Consider the following 17,450-nt stretch of genomic DNA (forward strand, 5'->3'; position numbering starts at 1 on the left):
TTGAGTATTATTCCGTTGTACATATATTAATTAGTTATTTATGTCTGTCATTCCAATGAAACTGAGCTCTTTCTATGTAGGCATGCCTCAGTGCATAGTATGGTATATCCCACATAGTGGACATTCAAAAAATGTCTTTGAGTTCATGAGTGAATTCAGAATACCAAACTAATATATTTAAATAACTTGAAGCAACCATGATTATTATTGATTTCCTACTAACTGGACTTCTTATGAACTATACTATGTCCAGCTTTCATAGTGAGATAATACCTATATGACTTGGACAGATACTTTTTTACAGTTAACTCTGAAGCTACATTATAAATTTTTATGTGCTGTAACTCTTTAGGAATCTAGTCAGAAATGTTTTGTGAAGCTACTTAGTATTACTCTATGTCCAGGAAACTTCCTTTGTTATTCTATGATTATAATAATTAATGCTTTTTAATTTTCTGTTTCCTGTTTTCTTTCTCATGGAGACTTGAAGTCCTAAGAGTTGGATTGATTGGCTGTGACCACAGGTAGTTCACTTTTCCATGTCTGAGTTTCCTCATCATGCCATAATTTTGTTATAAAAGGAACAAGGTATTAGGTTGGTGCAAAAGTAATTGCAATTTAAAAGGTTAAAAATAGTTGCAAAAACTGCAATTACTTTTGCACCAATCTAATATAACATGCAAAGAATACTCAATGGGTAACAGTGATTGTCTAGGTAAGTATATTTTAAAATTTAATTAAACAATAATTTCATGAGTAAATCAAGTCACACTTTTAATGTTCTTGAAGATAAAAAGTTGAATAGATTAAGTTCAGCTCATGTCTATTATCTATTTACCTATGTGCTACTTAAAATAACATTTCCTATAACAGCAAAAACCTCAAATCTCAGTAATGTAAACAGTAGTTTATTTCTCAATCATGCAAAAAATTCTAATGGATATTACTAATTAGCAGCTTGTGTTCCCCTAGGCACTGATTCACAGAGTCAGCCTCCTATTTTTTTTTGTCCTTGGTATCTCCTTGCTGGATCCTGGAGTCCTCTGTTACATCCCATTTATCTAGTTTGGTGATGGGGGAAACAGTAAAACTGTTATATGGAAGGTTTTTATGAGCCAGGCCTGTACCTACACTTCTACCCCACATTCAGGTGGTCAGAACTCAGTTACTTTCCAACACCTGACTGTAACAGAGCCCTAATAATAATCTAGCCATGTGCACAGGAGGAAAACAGATTTATTGAATAATTGTTAAATCAATCACTGCCATATAACCTATTAAGAATCACATAATATGTAACGTGCAAGGGACACAAGTTCCTGTACTTGAAGATCTCATACATACACTACACATAATAGAAAAATAAATTATAAAGGTGTCTTTTTCTACCTTTTAAACATTGCTCAAATATTTAAGAACTTCACCTGAGAGTTTTGATTTCTGGTCCAGTACATAAGTAGCTTAGAAGTTATCACTCCATTTAACAACAAGTAAAAAGCTGAATAAAATGAAGTATCACCAACTGTTAGATCCACCAGAGAAGTTAGGTCACAGGGAAACCACTGTTCCCCAAATTGGAGAGAGATGGGTGAATACAGAGAATCACAACTTAACACAGCAGAAACCTATGAGCAGAAATCTCCTAGGGAAGCACTGTCAGGGTAGGAAAACCTAAATCGTAAGTGACAAATAGTTGAAGGCTCACTATAGACAAGTCGGACAATTAAAAACTCCAGGGAGACCCATTCATAGGGAGGTCTCCACATTTTTGTGAGTTTTACCTGCAGGAGCTCTATCAGGTCCTCACAGTGAATAGAGAAAAATTCCCTTGTGTTTCTGGCAGGGGGAGAGGAAAAGGAGCTATTTTGAAATACACCAGAGCATTCTGGTCTTCTGAACAAGACCAGCAGTCAGGAGAAACTATTTTACCAGAGTATAACCTACCAGAGGGAAAAGAAATACACTCCAGCTCCCTCTAGCCCTCAATGTTCTGGCTAATTTATATTAAAACACCATTCTTTTTTAATTAAATTGCCACACAAATAAGACTAGGCCCTTTTTCTTTCTCTGGAAAAATAAGATTTGCTGCTCCTCTTCTAGACCACCTAGGGCTTTCATACAACTTTTCTTTATAGTGAAACTTCTGAGTCATGACTTCAACCTGTTTGCTTTCCAGGTGAAGCAGATAACTAAGAAATTACTTAGATAATTTACTTATTAATTTACTCAGTTTTAATAAGATTGAAATTACTTGGGTTATTTATCAAGGCTTATGAGGGGACAGTTACTCTAAATTAGCAATTAACTGCTTCTCTTTATCTTTTTAAACTTAGTTCATTAACAAAATTAAAATCTAGACACTTTGGCATCCTCACTTAGGCCTGTTTGCTTTTGCAGTTTCTAAAACTTTCAAGAAATCATAACTTGAATTGCAGTAAAGAGCTTTAGGAATTTACTTATTAAATATTTTCAATTAAATGCAACGAAAACATGGGTGGGTATTTTAAAAACTTTATACTTTTAAAATGCAGTGGTAGGTGTTTTTTTCATAGGTTACCAAACATAAGAGACACTGGTCAAAAATTAGGCAGCATGTCCTATTGAGCCATTCCTTTAAGCTTAGTTTATATTTTTCCAAGTTAGGTATTTGAGTTTCTTGACTTTGTTACCTTGCAGGTACTAGAAGATATTTTATAGATTCATTTCAGCCTAATAAAACCAAGTGACTCCTAAAACTCTGAGTTCATTCCTTATCTGCTATTTCTTTTCACTTGTCTCTAGGAGTCTCATTTCCTTCTTTCTTCCGATATTCCCACTCACTTTCCGAAATCCCATTAGTCTGCAAACCAATGGTTCTTCACAACCTTCTTTGACCATTTCTTCCGTGCCCCTTATCAGCAAATTTAGCGAAACCACTGCTTCGCTAAAGTAAAAGAACGCGAGAGCTTGTTTACACCTGCGGGCAAAACGGATTATCTTAAATTGCAACAGTCGACTCCCTTCAATTTCTTTCCACGCCACCCTTCCTTCATCAAATGAACCTCGCATCTACTTTTAAATCTGCCTCCCACCACCCGCTTCTCCTACCTTCCGCCGTATTGCTATCGCCCTGGCCACTGAACCCACGTTCCTCTTCTCAGGCCTTCCATTACCCGAGAGAAAGAATAGCTCTCTCTTTCAGGGATTTAAACACTAGAACCCGCGCTTTCTTCCTCCTCATCGGACCCCCGGCAGTGCGTACTTTTGGCATCCAGCAACCCGCAGCCTCTGTTCTCTCTCTGTCTCTCTCTGTCTGTCTGTCTCTGTGTCTGTCTCTGTGTCTGTCTCTGTGCTGTCTGTCTCTGTCTCTGTCTCTGTCTCTCTCTGTCTCTCTCTCTGTCTCTCTCTTCTCTCTCTGTCTCTCTGTCTCTCTCTGTCTCTCTCTGTCTCTCTCTTCTCTCTCTCTCTCTCGCTCTCTCTCTCTCTCTCTCTCTCGCACCACTTCCGGATCTCGGGTGTCTCCACTTTACGGTCCGCCACCTCCCTAGGGCACTTCCTAGAGGCATTTCCTGATCACTGGCGGGGTCGTAGTGGGGATGCAGGCTAGCCGAGTGTAAGAGGCCTCCTCCTAGAAGACATACTGAATGGATTCTCCAGCCTGAGAAGTCGGGTCATGCTGAGGAGTTCGCGTTTTGGCGGTGGAGGGACAATTTGTTTTGAGCACCGAGTGGGGCCACACCCGGAAGTGGAGCCATACGGGAGCTGCGCCGCCGCCGGGGCGAGTGCCAGGTACCAGGAGGTGGAGAGGACGGCACCATACGCTTTGGCGTGAGTGTCATGCGAGGGTGCAGTAGGGCGGAGATGGCTCCCTTCTGGCTCTGGTTCTATAGTGGTAGATCCTGCTGGGTCCTAGGAAGCGAGGGCCTTGTGTCTGGTGAAGGGGTGCGGCAGCCGTAGAGGGAGCCGCTCGCACTTCATTCTACTTGAAGGGACTCCCTATCTTCAGGTCGCCACCTCTCCTCTCACTCTTCGCCAGTCGAGTTGAGGGGAGTTGCATTAGGGAGGAAGTCACAGCTGGAACACAGAGTCCACTTGAGTTTCTGCTTGTGGAGGAGGCGTGCGGCCACTTTGGTGAGGACTGTTGCCTTTCGGCCTCTTGAACCCCTCCTGAAAAGTGCTTTTTCCTTCGTTGTACCACCGACTCATTACTTATAATATTTCTGTCTCTACCTCCTTCAGCTTCTGACTTTGACTCCTCTGAACCTTAAAGGATGCTGGAGTCATACGTTACTCCAATTTTAATGAGCTATGTGAATCGCTACATCAAGAACTTAAAGCCTTCAGATCTACAGCTTTCACTATGGGGTGGAGACGTGGTTCTCAGCAAGCTCGAGTTAAAGTTGGATGTGCTGGAACAGGTAAACTATAGCTGTCATTGACTGGAAATATTTTAAGCGTGTTTATAAGTAATACATTGTTTCCTACACTTCGACTTTATGCTTTAAAAACTTAATTTTAATGCTAATATATTTTGGCTCCCCTGAAACTAGAGACCTTCCTTTACAGAATTTTTTTATGGTGTATTAACTGGTTTGATGGTTTGTTACAATCGGCTTCCCAAAAGTTGCCTCAGCAAATAGGAAAACAATCGAATTGTTCTTGTTGTCAGAATTGCCCAGCCTATTTACTCAATTCTCAAGCCTTACTGAATATGCTAATTTACATTGTAAGATTCTGTATGATACTAGAGAGTAATACATTTCTGTTCTCTGTTTTGGGGGAATGGGGGAGTCCGAAAGACAGCAAGATCTTGAGGAAAGTTCTATCTCTTAGTAGGAAAGATGACATTACCCATGGCGCCCTCAGAGTGTCAAGTAGACACAGATTGAGAATGCCAGCAAATCAAAAACGTCTTTGTTAATCACTTCTTTTTAGTTTTCTTTTAACCTGAGAATGCTCTGATGCAAATGAACTGTAACTTCAAAGTTCATATACTTATTACTTCATTTAGTACATCATTACTAACATGTGCCAGGCAACTCTGTTAGTCTTGAGGATAAAAAATTATCTGTGGAAACTCAGAAGAGTCAGAGACCAACAGCTTTTTTAGGAGATAAAGAAAGACTTATCTGAGGGTGGTAGTAATCAACAATTTTTAGTTATATTTCACTGCTTCCTCTATTATTGAATAATTTAGAGTTAACATTAAGAAATAATATTCTTGGCTCCTTCCCCTTTCTTTCTCCAAGGTTAATTATTTTTATATATATGGTATATATAGGTATACAGCTCAGTTTTACATATCTATATACCTGTGTAACCACTATCTAGATCAAGAAATAGACTGTTTCCTACACCAATGACTCCCCTGTGCCTCTTTGTAACCAGTTACCCCCACCCCTAAAACAGGTGACTGCTATTCTGACTTCTATCAACAGAGGTAAGTATTATTTGTTCTTGAACCTTAAATAATTGGAATTACTTGTGTCTGGTTTCTTTTGTTCAACATTAAGGCTAAGATTAACCCATGTTGTTGCGTGAGTGGTAGTTTTCTTCTTTGTATTGGATACAATTATTATTGTATCCATTGTGTAAAGAGTCACAGTTTACTAATTTATGTTTGTATTGATGTACATTTGGATTGTTTTTCTGGTTTTGGCTCTTATGAACATTCTTATATGGGTATTTTTGGTGAATAAAAGTATTAATTTTCATTAGGGGTATACATGTTTAACTTTAATGGATATTGCCAAATAGTTTTCTGGAGTGGTTGTACTATTTAATATTCTCACCAACAATGTATAAGGGTTTCAGTTACTTCACATTTTTGTTATTATTTGGTATGTTTGCTATTTTAATTTTAGCCTTTGTGGTGGATGTGTAGTGGTATCTTGTAATTTAAAATTGCTTTCCCTAATGATTAATGATGTTGAGCATATACATGTGCTGGTCATTGGCTATTTGGATATCCTCTTTTGTAAAGTTTCTAATTCTTTTGCCTTTTTAAAAAAATTGTGTCTTCTTTTTCTTATTGATGGTAGGAGTTCTTTATATATTTTGGAATGAGTACTTTGTCAGGTACTTGTTTTGCAGTATCTTCTCCCAGTATGTGGCTTGTCTTTTGGCTCTGTTAAGGGATGGTTTAGCTCAGTTGGTCAGAGTGTGGTGCTCTTAACACCAAGGTTGCTGGTTCAATCCCCAAATGGGCCACTGTGAGCCGTGCCCTTCTTAAAAAAATAATAAATAAAAAAATAAATGAATAAAATAAAAGTATTTTAAAAAAGTGCTTTTTGATGAATAGAGTTCATATTATTGAAGTCCAGTTTATCAGTTTTTTCCCTTTATAGTTAGCACTTTTTATGTCTTGTTTAAGAAATCTTTGCTCATTCCACACTCATGAAGATACTCTCCTGTTTTCTTTTAGAAGTTTTATTGTATTATATGATTGATTTAAAAATAATTTTCTGCAATTGCGAAGTAGAGATCAAGATTCATTTTTTTTCCATTGATAATTAATCCACACCATTTATTGAACCATTCTTTCCCGACTAAATTGTAGTAAGTCTTTGTTGTAAATCAGGTTGTCATATGTGCGGATTATTTCTGAATTCTTTATCTGTTCAGTGACCTATTTGTCTATTCTTGTGTCACTACCATATTGTCTTTCACAGTAAGTCTTGATATCTCATGGTATAAATTTCTACAACTTTGTTCTTTTTTCCTTCAGATTGTAATAACTATTACTGGTCCTTTGCATTTCCATATACACTTTAATTTCAGCTTGTATATTTTAGAATTTCCCTCAAATAGGGAACCCATTTACCTTTTTAATTGAGGTTACATTGAATCAATAGATTAATTTGGGAGGAAATATAATAACATCTTATTAACATGTATTGTCATTGTATTGAGTTTTAACTCATGTACAGGAATTACTTTCTATATTTTAAGGCCTTTAAGTTCAGCAATTATTTGAAAGTTTTCAGAGAGGTTTTACACATATTTCATTAATTTTTATCTCTATTGGTGTTATAAGCAGCAATTTTTTAAAAAAAATTTGTTTTGTAAATATTTGTTACGAGTGTTTAGAAATACAGTTTATTTTATTACATTGATCTTCTATCTAGTGGCCTTTCTAACTTGTCTAATACTTTTTGGTGGGTTCTTTTGGATTGTCTCTGTACAAATCATGTTGTCTGCAAATAATGACAGTTTTTCATCTCTCTTTCCAGTGCTCAGACCTTTACATTCTTTTCTTCGTTATTGCACTGTGCAGTAGAGATCTTGAGAACATTCTTTTTTGTTCTCATCTACAGTGGGAAAGTGTTTAATATTTTACCATTAAGTATGTTGTTAGCTATAAATGTTCTGTATTGGGTTAAGGAAATGCTATTCTGTTCCTAGTTTTCCTATAATTTTTTAGAATCATGAATGGATGTTGACTTTTATCAACTATTGCATTTAATGAGTTGATTAACTCATTAAAAATCTGAGTTTTCTATGTTGTTAATGTGAATTATATTGATTGAATACACAGAGTTTGCATTCCTGGAATAAACCCCACTTACAGTGTACTGTCTTCTGTATATGTGATTGGATTGGATTTGTTAAATTTTCAGTTTTAGTGCATCTATGTTTATAAGTGATACTGGCCTGTGATTTTCTTCTCTTGTAGAGTCCTTATCAAGCTCTGATTATCCTAAATATGTTGCCTTCATTAAATTATTTGGGGAGTATTTCCTCTTTTTATAAAAGAAGAGTTTAGTATTCCATTGTATATATGTACCTTATCTTCTTTATCCAGTCTTCTATTGAAGGACACTTGTGTTGTTTCCATATCTTGATCGCTGTGAATAATGGTGCAATGAATATAGGGGTACATATCTTTACGAATAAATGTTTTCAAATTTTTTCGGGTAGAAAGCCATGATAAAAGATGAAGTACTGCCATTTGCGACAACATGGATGGAACTTCAGAATATCATGCTCAACGAAATAAATCAGATGGAAAAAGTCAAGAACCATATGATTTCACTCATGTGGGATGTACAACTGAAAGCCACAAACGAACAAACAAGACAAACAAAACCTCTTAGACACAGACAGCAGTATTTATCACAGCAGTATTTATAGACACAGACAGTGGTTATCAGAGGGAAAGGAGGTTGGGGGTACGTAGAAGAGGGTAAAGGTGGTCAAATATACGGTGTTGGAAGGAGACTTGACTTTAGATGGTGAACACTCTATGCGCTGTACAGATGATGTATTATAGAATTGTACACTTGAAACCTATATAATTTTATTAACCAATGTCACTTCAGTATGTTTACTAAAATTTAAAAAAAAGAGTTTGCGTAAGATTGGTATTATTAGTTTTTTCTTTTTATTATTTGATAAAATATACATAACAAAATTTACTGTTTTAATCATTTTTGATTGTATAGTCTGGCATTTATTATATTTATATTTCGTAATCATCACTATCATCCATCTCCATAACCTTTTCAATTTCCCATCTTGAACCTTTACACCCATTAAGTAGTAACTCCCCATTCTTTTCTCCCAGCTCCTGGCAATTACCATTTTACTTTGTCTCTGAATTTGATTACTCTACGTACCTCACATAAGTGGAAACATACAATATTTATCTTTTTGTGACTGGATTATTTCAGTTAGCACAATGGCTTTAAGGTTCATCCACGTTGTAACATGTGCCAGAACTTCTTTACTTTTTATGACTGAATAATAATAGTCCATTGTGTGTATATATGACATTTTGTTTATCCATTCATCTGTCGATGCACATTTGGGTTGCTTTTAGTTTTTGGCTGTCGTGAATAATGCTGCTGTGAACATGGGTGCACAAATATCTGTTTGAGTCCCTGATTTCAGTTTTTTTTTGGGTATATACCCAAAAGTAGAATTGCTAGATCTTATGGTAATGGTATGCTTAATTTTTGAGAAATTGCCATACCATAGTGGCTGTACCCTTTTATATTCCTACCAGTAATGTACAAGAGTTCCAATTGCAACATGTCCTCGCCAAACTTTTTTTTTTTTTTTTTTTAGCCATCCTGAGCGGTGTAGAAAGTGGTTTTAATTTGCATTTGTGGTTTTAATTTGCATTTCCCTAATGATCGGTGATTTTGAGTATCTTTTCATGTGCTTATTGGCCATTTGTATATCATCTTTGAAGAAATGTCTATTTAAGTCCTTTGCACATTTTTTTTATTTGGGTTGTTTTTCTGTAATTGAGTTGTAGGAGCTATTTATATATTCTGGATGTGAGTTGTAGGAGTTATTTATAAATTCTGGGTATCAGTCCCTTATATATGTGATTTGCAAATATTTTCTTCCATTGTGGGTTGTCTTTTGACTTTGTTGATAGTATCCTTTGATTTACAAAAGTTTTAAATTTTGAGGTCTAATTTACCAATTTTTTTCTTTTGGTGGCTGGACTTTTGTTGTCATATCTAAGAAATGATTGCCAAATCCAATGCCATGAAGCTTTCTCCTGTATGTTTTCTTCTAAGAGTTTTATAGTTTTAGTGCTTATGTTAGGGTCTTTGATCTAGTTGAGTTAATTTTTGTATGTGGTATAAGCATCCAACTTCATTTGTTTTTGCATTTGGATATCCAGTTTTCTCAACATCATTTGTTAAAGACTGTCCTTTCCCTGTTGAATGGTCTTGGCATCCTTCTCTAAAATCAATTGGCTATAGATGTGAGGGTTTATTTCTGGGATCTCAATACTCTTCCATTGGTTTTATGTCTTTCTTTATGTCTGAATCATGTTGTTTTGATTACTATAGCTTGTAGTAAGTTTTGAAATCAGAAGTGTGAAATCTTCACCTTTCTTGTTTTATTAGTTTTTTAAATATTGGGTAAAATTAATCATCAAGTCATGTGGGTCAGGAGTTTCTTTTTTGTTGGAAAGTTTTTAATTACTAATTTAAATTCTTAAATAGATATAGGACTACTTAGGTTTTTATATCTACTTGTGTTAGTGTTTAGTTACGTTTTCCAAGGAATTTCTCAATTTCCTCGAAATCAGGGATTAGAAATAATGGCCTGGGCATACTCGTAAAATTGTGCTGGACTTGGAGCACAGCTATTCTGGTCGTCATTCATTTACATGTTGTCTATGGCTGCTTTTGCAAACTAAAACCGCAGAGTTGAGTAGCTGGGACAGAGACTGCAGGGCTTGCAAAAACCTAAAATATTTACTGTCTGGCCCTTATTGAAAAAGGTTGCCTGCCTCTTTTCCTAATTGTCATATTTAAAGCCATAAAGTTGGTTTTTTGTTGTTGTTCAATTTAAAGTTGACTAATTTAAATAAAATATATATACGATGTGTTGTGATATCCTTTTTTTATTCCTGATATTGGTAATTTATGTTTTCCTCATCAATATTGCTAGGGTTTTATTAATTTTATTAATATTTGCAAAGAATCAACTTTGTTGATTTTTCCTTCTATTGTATTTTTGCTTTCTTTGCCGTGTATTTTTTGCTCTTGTCATTTCTTTCCTTCCACCTCTTTGGATTTGATTTTCTGTTGTTTTTTTCCTAGCTTTCTTAGGTGGATGCTTAGGTCATTGATGTTTTTCAGCTTTTTTCTACTCAAATATATGAATTTAATGCTATAAATTTCTCTCTAATAATCTATTTAACTATCACAGAGTTTATATTTTTTCATTATTCAGTTTGAAAAAAATTTTCTTTTTCATTTTGACTTCTTCTTTGATCTGTAAGTTATTTAGAAGTGTGTAGCTTAATTTCTAGACGTTTGGGGGAATTGCTAATTATCTTTCTGTGATTGATTTCTAATTTAATTCCACAGTGCTCAGCACAATTCTCTGTATGATTTCAGTCCATCATAATGTATTACTCAGTATATGGTCTTTTTTTGTAAATGTTGCATATGCAATATATTAAAAAATGTGTATTTTGCAGTTGCCATATTTTTCCATGTTAATTGCTTTAAATTGGTTAATGGACTTTTTCAGGTTTTATAAATCCATATGGATTTGCGTTGTCTGTTTGTTCTATCAGTTACCAAGAGAAGTATGTTAATGTCTGCAACTATAATTATTGTGGATCTGTCTACTTCTTTTTTTAGTTTTGTCAATTCTCATTTTATATATCTTGAAGTTATGTTATTAAATGCATGCAAATTGAGTATTGTGATATCTTACTCTTGAATAGACTTAAAAGCGTAACTCTGAAATGTGCCTCTCTTTCACTCTAGTAGTTCTTCTTTCCTTGAAGTATTTTTTTTTTTAATTAAATTGGGGTGGACATCGGTTAGTAAAATTGTATAGGTTTCAAGTATACAATTCTATAATACACCATCTGTATATGCATTGCGTGTTCAACACCCAAAGTCAATTCTCGCCTTGAAGTGTTTTTAATTATACTCTTTTACAAATTATTTTACTTGCTTACCTTAAAAATTAAAAAATGCATATTTGACTTCTAGTGTTTACCTTAAATTAGTACTTTCACCATTTCCTGAATAATCTTATACTTGGTATTGCGGTCCCTAGATTTTTAGCAATGAATTATCTCAGCATTGTTTATTTGGGTATGACTTTATTTTGCCTTCATTTTTGAAGGCTTATTATGCTGGATATAGAATTCTTAGTTGGCAGTTATTTTTTTGTTATTTGAATATGTCATCTCACTATCTTCTTGCCTTTATTTTTGTAATGAGAAGTTAGCTGTTGTCTTACAAAGAGTTTCTTTGTATATGACAAGTTGCTTTTATTTTTCTGTTTTCAAGATTTTCTTTTGATCCTGTCTTTTAATATTTTTACTATGATGTGTCTGGTTGTGGATTTGCTGATTCTTCTGCCAGCTGAGATCTGATGTTGAACTCTTAGTGAATTCTTCATTTCATTTATGGTACTTTCCAACCCCAAAATTTCCCTTTGGTTCTTTTTTTTGTAATTTTATTTCATTATTGATATTTTCTGTTTGATGAATCTCTGTTGTTATATTTCGTTTAATTATTTATTTTATTTCTTTTTTTTTTTTTTAGATTTTATTGGGGAAGGGGAACAGGACTTCATTGGGGGAACAGTGTGTACTTCCAGGCCTGTTTTTCCAAGTCAAGTTGCTGTCCCCTCAATCCTAGTTGTGGAGAGTGCTGTTCAGCCCCAAGCTGTTGTCCTTTCAGTCTTAGTTGTGTCGGGTGCAGCTCAGCTCCTCCAGGTCCAGCTGCCGTTTTCTAGTTGCAGGGGGCACAGCCCACCATCCCTTGCGGGCGTTGAACCGGCAACCTTGTGGTTGAAAGGACGCACTCCAACCAACTGAGCCATCCGGGAGCTCAGCGGTAGCTCAGCTCAAGGTGCCGTGTTCAATCTTAGTTGCAGGGGGCGGAGCCCACTATCCCTTGAGGGAGTCAAGGAATCCAACCGGCAACCCTGTGGTTGAGAGCCCGCGCTCCAACCAACTGAGTCATCCGGGAGGCAGCTCAGCTCAAGGTGCCTTGTTCAATCCCAGCTGCAGGGGGCGGAGCCCACCATCCCTTGCGGGACTCGAGGAATCGAACTGGCAACCTTGTGGTTGAAAGCCCATTGGCCCATGTGGGAATCGAACCGGCAGCCCTCGGAGTTAGGAGCATGGAGCTCCAACCGCCTGAGCCACCGGGCCGGCCCTCTTTTATTTCTTTGAACATAATTATAATAGATGTTTTGAAGTTTTGTGTACTAAGTCCTACATTTGAACACCCTCAGTTGGGTTCTCTTGACTACTTTGTATGCTTTTCATGTTTTTTAATTTTTTGTTGGAAACTGGACATTTTGGATATGTTATAGCAACTCTGATTTCTGATTTCCTCCCTCCAGAGGATGGTTGTTATTGCTCTGGGTTTATTGTTTAGTGACCTGCCTGGACTAAATGTGTGGTGTCTGTTTCCCTTACAGTGTGTAGCCTCTGATGTCTGTGCTCAGTCCCCCTCCAACTCCTTTTCTACCCCCCCCACCCCCTCGCATTCTTTCTAGTTTTAGTACTGGCTTCCTATGGATTACCCATGGGTCACTATAACTTAGTTGTCAACCACTGATTGGTTACAGGTTGTTTAACCAGTAAGGTTTTTGCTCTTTGGCATGGTATATATGTGTATATATTGGATAATGCTTTTAAAGTTCAGGGAGTTTATAAGTTTGATTCGTTTTTTTCAGTAACTGTGTTTACAAGGCCTCTTGGTCAATAATGAACAAGTAGCTTGTTAGGGCTCTCTATTGTCTTCTCAGTAAGCACATCTTGGCATATGCATGTATCTTTCCAGACTGCCATGGCTATGTGAAATAATAGCAAGGCCATCTTTAGCTGTCTTGTTCTCTGGGATCTTTCTTGTTAATTTTTGGCTGGCCTGCTCTTTTGTTGTGTGTACCAAGTAATAATGTGACCTCACTCTAGCCTTTCCTTATCATTCCTGAGATTTTGGTTGTTTTGACAACTATGTCCAGTTTTGTCATTGCTTTTTGGGGAGAGGATTCGCCAAGCTTGTAACTCAGAATTCCTGACGTTATCTTATATTCTTCTTGTTTGTGGTGGTAAAAACCACAAAACATAAAATTAATCTTCTTAACCATTTTTAAGTGTAGAGTAGTGTGTTAACTATTTGCACATTGTTGCTCAACAGATCTCTAGAACTTTTTTATTTCCAAACCTAAATTCTGTACCCATTGGACAACTCCCTTTTCCATCTTCTTTCAGTCTCTGAAACCACCGTTCTATTTTTTTGTTTCTGAGAATTTGGCTACTTTAGATACCTCATACAAGTGGCCTCATACAATATTTTTTTTTTCTGACTTGCCTATTTCACTTAGCAAAATCTGTGTTGTAGCATGTAACAGGAATTTACTTTTTTTTTTGTAGACGAATCTACTTTTGTTGTGTATGTATGTACCACATTTTCATTATCCATTTATTTTTGATGGTCATTTAGGTTACTTGCACCTCTTGGGTATTGTGAATAGTGCTGTAATGAACATGGCTGTGCAAATATTCTTTGAGAAACTGCTTTCAGTTCTTTTTTGGTATGTACACAGAACTGAGGTTGCTGTATCATATGGTAATTTTATTTTTAATTTTTTGAGGACTGCGCGATACAATTTTCTATAACAGCTGCACCATTTTACATTTTCACCAGTAGTGCACAAGAGTTTCAATTTCTTTACATCCTTGCCAACACTTGTAACTTTTTCTTTTCCTTTTTTTTTGATAGTGCCATCCTAACAGGTAAGAGATGATATGTCATTTTGGTTTTGATTTGTATTTCCCTGATGATAGTGATTTTGAACATCTTTTCATATACTTGGCCATTTGTATATGTTCTTTTTTATTTTTTTATTTAAAAATTTTTTTTTGGGGGGGGGAATATTGGGAGACAATGTGTTTCTCCAGGGCCCATCAGCTCCAAGTAGTTTGTGGAGGGCGCAGCCCAGCTCCAAGTCCAGTCACACCGTTTTCAGTTTTTAGTTGCAGGGGGCGCGCCCACCATCCCATGCGGGAATTGAACTGGCTACCTTGTTGTTGAGATCTTGTGCTCTAACCACCTGAGCCATCCGGCCTCCCCTCCAGGAGCTCAGCAGCAGCTTGTCTTCAATCTGGTTGTGGAGGGCGCAGCTCACTGGCCCATGTGGGAATTGAACCGTCAACTCTGTTGTTCAGAGCTCGCGCTCTAACCAACTGAGCATCAGGCCGCCCTGTATATGTTCTTTTGAGAAATGTCTATTCAGGTCTTTTATCCATTTTAAAATTGGATTTTTGTTGTTGTTGAGTTGTAGTTCCTTATATATTCTAGATATTAACATCTTATTAGATACGTAGTTTGCAAATATTTTCTCCCATTCCATAGGTTGCCTTTTTACTCTGTTGAAATTTTTTTTGTGTGTGTGTGGAATTCCTTAGGTTCTATGTAGTCCTATTTGTCTGTTTTTGCTTTTGTTGTCTGCTATGTTCATTTTTAAAGTATCCCTTCATTCCATGTTGGAGTATTTTCTAATAGCCTACCTAGAATTCGATTTTTGAGAGTTCTTCAACCCTCTTCTTAATTTCTTTGCTACTACCCTGTTTCCTCGAAAATAAGACCTAGCCGGACAATCAGTTCTAATGCGTCTTTTGGAGCAAAAATTAAATGACCCATATTATGTTATGTTATATTATATTACATTATACCTGCTCTTACAGTATAGTAAAATAAAACCGGGTCTTATATTAAAATAAGACTAGGGCTTATGTTAATTTTTGTTCCAAAAGATGCATTAGAGCTGATTGTCTGGCTAGGTCTTATTTTTCAGGGAAACACGGTAATGTCCTTTGTATAGTCATATATTTCTGGTTTTAGGGATACATTTTCAGTGTATTTCTGAATAGTTACTAATGAATAAAATATTTTAAGTTATGATTGTATTTTGAGAAGAAAATAGTTTGTGATTATCTTAGGTCATTTTAGGGATGACCTATTATAATAGTCAACATTTGCGTTTTGCCTTTTGTAAGGCATCTGTATGTTCTCATTAGGTATCACAAGAAGTCTATGATGAGGAAATGGAAACAGTCTTGCTTATAGTTAGATGATTAATAAGTGTTGAACTTCAACTGGATTTCCCACATGGGCAATATGGTTCAAAATTCCGTGTTGTAATATAGAGTCCTGCCTCTGGTGTCAGTGTTTCGTTAGTACCATGTTTCCTCGAAAATAAGACTAACCGGAAAATAAGCCATAGCAGATTTTTTCAGGGTGACATCCCCTGAACATAAGCTCTAATGTGTCTTTTGGAGCGAAACTTAATATAAGACCTTAATATAAGATCTAGAGATCTGTTGAGCAATATGTTCTTATTTTCGGGGAAACACGGTAGTTCAGTTGATTAGTAGCACTCTGATGGTACTAAGGTCTTGAATTTCATTCTGGTGTCTTTTAATTTCTCCCTGAGAAAATCCAGTTTGGCCTATGGACTGTAACTTTGCTAGCCATTTCACAAATTATCATTGTTACACAAATCAGGGAGTGGTAGAGGTGGAAATGTTATTAGCTCATTGTCCAGATAGATGCATTTAGAAAGGCTTTCAGGACTCATAATGGAAGTATAGATTGCAGTATAATTGTGGTTAAGAGCAAGGGCTTAGCATCATATTTTCCAATTTTGAGTCCTGGCTCTCGTAGATGAGTCCTTTTGGGAAGTTACTTGACCTTTCCATGCTTATATTCAATTTTTTTTTTTTTTAAGATTTTATTGGGGAAGGGGAACAGGACTTTATTGGGGAACAGTGTGTACTTCCAGGACTTTTTTTTTCCAAGTCAAGTTGTTGTCCCTTCAATCTTAGTTGTGGAGGGTGCAGTTCAGCTTCAAGTTGTTGTCCTTTCAGTCTTAGTTATGGAGGGCGCAGCTCAACTTAGGTCCAGTTGCCGTTTGCTAGTTGCAGGGGGTGCAGCCCACCATCCCTTGCGGGAGTTGAGGAGTCGAACCGGCAACCTTGTGGTTGAGAGCCCAGTGGTTGAGAGCCCACTGGCCTATGTGGGAATCCAACGGCAGCCTTTGGAATTAGGAGCACGAGCTCCAACCGCCTGAGCCACCGGGCTGGCCCATGCCTTAAATTCTTGTCTGTACTTACCTTTTGTGGTTCTTATAAGGGTTCAATAGTTTCCCTGCAGGTAAAGTTCTTAGAACAGTGTCCGGTACAGAGTAAATACTCAGTAAACATTGTCTTTGTTATTGACACAGAACAAAATAATCTGTACCAGTTAATTCAATATTTGAAATTACTGTATCTATAATGTAATAATGAGAAATATTTAAAAATTGTGATATTTGATTATAATAGAGGAGTAGAAATAGATTTTTAGTATTCAACCCTTTAAGAAAACTTGCGAAAACATACATTAAGTCCATACATCTGTAATAATAATAATAGTTAGCATCTATTCAAGCTAAGCACATTTACAAATTAATTACTTTATTCCTCAAAGATACTGTTCTTACGCAAATTTTACAGATAAACTGAGGCACAGATATGTTATACAAGTTGCCACTGTCATTGGGCTATTAAGTAGCAGAGGTAGGATTTAAATCCATGTCTGCTGGCTTGAGAGTTATTATTGGTCTTAACTGCTTTGCCATATTGCCTATATTTAGTTAGCTATATTGCTACTATTTTGCTAAACCAAGTAGGTGGGCAGTTGTTGGATGAATGAATAAGTGTAACATTTATCTTAACTTTTACAGAGTTACAATAATTATAAAAATGTTATTGAAATACAATTTAATACAATTTATTTTTTTCTTCCTTGGTTGACTTGTAACAAAAATTTTACTGGGATGTGAAACAAATTGGTATAAAGTGATTATAGTGACGGTTATGTTTTCATTTTAAATCTTCTTTTGAATAATAATGGAAACCATGCAGAAAACATTTCAAATTTATGACCAAATTATATCCAAGTGCAATCTTTACTTAG

At 36.1% G+C, this 17,450-nt stretch overlaps 1 protein-coding gene across 11 annotated transcripts in view; it reads left to right on the forward strand.

Moving 5' to 3' along the window:
* Positions 1 to 3,554: 3,554 nt before the first annotated feature.
* VPS13B (vacuolar protein sorting 13 homolog B) overlaps positions 3,555 to 17,450 on the forward strand; it is a 719,992-nt gene continuing 706,096 nt past the window's right edge. For 9 of the 11 annotated variants that reach the window (XM_033126656.1, XM_033126657.1, XM_033126651.1 and 6 more), the window contains exons 1-2: positions 3,555 to 4,110; positions 4,219 to 4,397. In XM_033126656.1, coding sequence (XP_032982547.1) covers positions 4,251 to 4,397 — 147 coding nt within the window. In that variant the 5' untranslated portion in view covers positions 3,555 to 4,110; positions 4,219 to 4,250. The remainder of the gene's footprint in view (positions 4,111 to 4,218; positions 4,398 to 17,450) is intronic. The other 2 variants (XM_033126652.1, XM_033126653.1) reach the window with 2 other exon arrangements.

The sequence above is a fragment of the Rhinolophus ferrumequinum genome, chromosome 14 (genome assembly GCF_004115265.2).
Source record: "Rhinolophus ferrumequinum isolate MPI-CBG mRhiFer1 chromosome 14, mRhiFer1_v1.p, whole genome shotgun sequence".
In the NCBI taxonomy this organism is placed as follows: domain Eukaryota; kingdom Metazoa; phylum Chordata; class Mammalia; order Chiroptera; family Rhinolophidae; genus Rhinolophus; species Rhinolophus ferrumequinum.